Source organism: Rhinopithecus bieti, unplaced genomic scaffold (assembly GCF_001698545.2).
Source record: "Rhinopithecus bieti isolate Rb0 unplaced genomic scaffold, ASM169854v2 scaffold_63301, whole genome shotgun sequence".
In the NCBI taxonomy this organism is placed as follows: Eukaryota; Metazoa; Chordata; class Mammalia; order Primates; family Cercopithecidae; genus Rhinopithecus; species Rhinopithecus bieti.
In genome coordinates, this window is record NW_016824157.1 from 184,417 (window position 1) to 188,722 (window position 4,306).

At 44.3% G+C, this 4,306-nt stretch overlaps 2 protein-coding genes across 2 annotated transcripts in view; both read right to left on the bottom strand.

Annotated features, from left to right (window-relative positions):
* Window positions 1–4,306, bottom strand: part of LOC108522030 (adhesion G-protein coupled receptor G2-like) — a 113,613-nt gene that overhangs the window by 19,098 nt on the left and 90,209 nt on the right.
* LOC108522035 (adhesion G-protein coupled receptor G2-like) lies at window positions 1,299–2,937 on the bottom strand. Its single transcript, XM_017862137.1, has 2 exons — window positions 2,328–2,937; window positions 1,299–1,588 (listed from the first exon to the last, which is right to left on the bottom strand). The coding sequence occupies exons 1-2, from the start codon at window positions 2,618–2,620 to the stop codon at window positions 1,417–1,419; spliced, it is 465 nt and encodes a 154-aa protein (XP_017717626.1). The 5' UTR covers window positions 2,621–2,937; the 3' UTR covers window positions 1,299–1,416.

Here is a 4,306-nt window from a genome sequence, read left to right on the forward strand (position 1 = left end):
TGCAAAAGTAATTGCAGTATTTGCCTTTTTTTTTTTTTTTTTAAAGGTAAAAACCACAATTACTTTTACACCAGCCTAATAGTTAAGACACAGGGTTCTGTGAGGACCTGACCTGCAGCATCTCTATGTAAAATAGCTTCTACTTCTATTCCTCTGGTTGCTACTAAATTAAAGAAAGGAAGTGCAGGCCGGGCACGGTGGCTCACGCCTGTAATCCCAACACTTTGGGAAGCCGAGTTGGGCAGATCACCTGAGGTCAGCAGTTTGAGACCAGCCTGGCCAACATGGCGAAACCCCATCTCTACTAAAATATAAAATTAACAGGGTGTGGTGGCAGGCACCTGTCATCCTAGCTACTTGGGAGGCTGAGGGAGGGGAATATCTTGAACCCAGGAGGCGGAGGCTGCAGTGAGCCAAGATCGCACCACTGCACTCAACCCAGGGCGACAGAGCGAGACTCCATCTCAAAAAAAAGGGGAAGAAAAAAAAAAAGAAAGAAAGGAAGTGTAATAAGGACAGGAGGCCCCAAGAAGGAAAGGAAACATTTTAAGGATGCATAGAAATAGCTGAAAAGTGCAAGATGACTGCAGATCCCAGGGAGACTGTAGCAGCAGACACACCAAGTTAGTGTCAAGTCCTCATAGAACCATGTGCACTGCACTTGTAAAGGGAAGACTGTGAAAATTAAAAGGGAGACTTGGTTTCCTTGGGTGTTTGCAGTCCCCAGTCCCTCTAAATAGGTGGACAGAAAACACTAGAAACAGGAATGATATTCAGCACCACTATATACAGCAGTGTAGTTCTAACACTTGTTATAATATTGAAATGTGATGATAAGTAGCTGACACCCCTTCCTACTCTTCCAACTGCCTAGAACCCTCTGCTGGATACTACCCATGCCAGCTTCCAAAATTCAGCTGCTAAAGGGTTAACGCAGGGTATAACAGGGACCTCTGACATCCTGCACCAGCCAAGACCAACGTCTTCTTTTTTTTTTTTTTTGCGACGGAATATTACCTGTTGCCCAGGCTGGAGTGCAGTGGTGCAATCTTAGCTCACTGCAACCTCCGCGTCCTGAGTTCAAGCCATTCTCCTGCCTCAGCCTCCTGAGTAGTTGGGATTACAAGTGCATGCCACCACGCCCGGCTAATTTTTGTATTTTTAGTAAAGACGGGGTTTCACCATGTTGTCCAGGCTGGTCTTGAACTCCTGACCTCCAGTGATCCACCTGCCTTGGCCTCCCAAAGTGCTGGGATTACAGGTGTGAGCCACTGCGCCCGGCTTGATTCTGTGGTGCCTCTCTGTTCTAGATGCCAAATATTTTGAATATCACCCCAGACTATAAGCAGTAATTGCCTCAATCATGAAATACAACGTGGACTACAATCACACATAAGAGAATGTTTTTTTCTGACATCAATTACAACGTACCTGAAGATTTGCAGGGTCTTGGGCCACAAAGGTAGTTGTGTTGAAACTACTGGCATTCACTCTGATCACGGCCAGAGCTAAAGAAGGGGAGGTTAGACTTATGGTCTTGTTTGAAAAGTTCAGCTGTAGGCCAATGTCATCCACTACTTTCAGCAATCTGTAAAGAAAGGTGGGCAGTTTGTTTGTTTGTTTGTTTGTTTGTTTAGAGACGGAGTCTCGCTCTGTTGCCAGGCTGGAGTACAGTGGCATGATCTCGGCTCACTGCAACCTCTGCCTCCTGGGTTCAAGCAATTCTCCTACCTTAGCCTCCCGAGTAGCTGGGACTACAGATGCACACCACCATGCCTAGCTAATTTTTTGTATTTTAGTAGAGACGGGGTTTCACCATGTTGGCCAGGATGGTCTTGATCTCCTGACCTCGTGATCCACCCGCCTCAGCCTCCCAAAGTGTTGGGTGCAGTGGCGCCATCTTGGCTCCCTGCAACCTCCACCTCCTGGGTTCAAGCGATTGTGCTGCTTCAGCCTCCTGAGTAGCTGGGACTACAGACACGCATCATCACACCTGGCTAATTTTTGTATTTTTAATAGAGACGGGGTTTCACCATGTTAGCCAGGCTGGTCTCAAACCCCTGACCTCAAGCGATCTGCCCGCCTCAGCCTCCCAAAGTGCTGGGATTACAGGCATGAGCCACAGTGTGCAGCCTCAAGGTTGGCAGTGTAGATTTGGCAGGCCTGCTCTGTCTCCTCATTCTAAGCAGAATATAGAGTAGCAACCTGAGAAACCATGATGTACCTGGTATTTGGGAGTAAAAGACTTGGTGATATTAATCATGTGAGCAGCATCTTTGTCTTTGGAGGGTCCCCTCTCACCACCACTTCAGTTTGCTAAGTCGTACCTTTGAGCCAGAGGGGCCAGCATGTCGGGCGGGGAATGAAGAAGTTTGCTGACTTGGTTTATCATTTCTCCTGCAAGGTTAGGCTCCAGGCTGCCGAAGGACAGAGCCTTCTCCATCTGCGACACTTGGTTCTCAAGATCAGAAATACTGCTGGTGTTGACGATGTCTGTATCAAAGAGCCAAATCGTGTTATGAACACACAATGGAAAACCCACTAATAAAGATAAATGTACATAGACCCTGTGATATGGCAAACTCACCCCTGGGTATTTGCCCCAGATAAATGAAAACATATGTCTTAGGAAGACTTATTCATGAAATGTTTACAGTGGCCTTTTTCATAATAGTTCCAAACTAGAAACAACCCAAATGCCCATCAACTGGAGAATGAATCAACAAACTGTGGTACCTCCAACCAGTGAAATATTATTCCATGATAAAAATGAATTAACTTTAAATACACGCAACGGCATGGGTGGATCTCCAATTTGCCAATGCATTATGTGAAGTGAAAGAAGCCAAACTCAAAAGGCCACATACTGAGTCTCTTCATATGATATTCTAGAAAAATCCAAAAAACTATAGGGAAAGAGATCAGTGGTGGCCAGGGCCTGGGGTGAGGGGCTAGGTTTTGACTTTGAAGGGGATACAAGGGAACTTTGGGAGTAGGTGGGAAACTTATGTATCTTGATCATGATGGTGGCTACGTGACTGTGGGTGTTTCCAACTGCACAGAACTGCAAAAATTTGATTTAACCATAAAATTGGATACATTTTACTGTATGTAAATTATACTTCAATAAATCTAACTAAAAAATATAAAGCACATCAGTGTATTTAGTATACACTTATATAAGCACAAGTATGCTTGTATTTAATTTATATCATGTGTACAGGATTTTATGTGGATTGCTGGAAGCTCTTTTGTGAAAAAGAGAATATTATGGGCCAGGCACGGTGACTCATGCCTGTAATCCCAGCACTTTGGGAGGCTGAGGCAGGTGGATCACCTGAGGTCAGGAGTTCGAGACCAGCCTGACCAACATGGGGGAATCCCGTCTCTACTAAAAATATTTTAAAAAGTAGTCGGGTGTGGTGGCATGTGCCTGTAGTCCCAGTTACTCGAGGGGCTGAGGCACGAGAATCGCTTGAACCCAGGAGGCAGAGGTTGCGGTGAGCCGAAATTGCGCCACTGCACTCCAGCCTGGGTGACAGAGTGAGACTCTCTCTCTCAAAAAAAAGAATATTATGAAATCCACAGCTGGACTATCACCTGTAAGTCTGATTTTTAATAGTGTTTTTAATAGGGAAACAATGATACAAACCTGTCTTTAACAACAGACAACTCTTAATTTCACCACTTAACATCCTATTATTTTGCCTATTCCGGTCAAATCTTTATGCATGTGTATTTACACTGTTATAAACATGGTGTGCAAACTATTTGTTGTTGGGCTATTTTCACCTCACATCAAGACTTGTAAATGCCCCCAAGTTTCTGTATATTTCTGTTTCTGTTCTAATGACTTACATGGTCGCATAATAGTCATTGTGTTGGAGTAGCATATCTTATTTAATCATTCCTGTCTTCTGGAACCATTAAGTTTATTCTAATTTTTAGCTCCTGGGTAACACCTCAATCTCTATCTTTTATGCATATGTCACTTTGCTTCTTGTCGCCCCAGGAATACACAGGCACCAGAGGCCACCGTGATAGTGTTTTGTGTAGCCTGTTAGGCTGAATCTAAGGATTGTTGGGAATTAGCTTTGGGAAGGTGGGCATCTTAGGCCCAGGCTAATGAACTTCAATTTTACTTTATTCTTCATCAGTCATTTGGACCTTCCTTTGACTAGAGCCCCAATGATTTTCTAATTTGGCTGAAAATATTAATATTTATAAAAAATTATTGGCTGGGCACAGTGGTTCACACCTATAATCCCAACGCTTTTGGAGGTTGAGGTGGGAGGATCACTTGAGC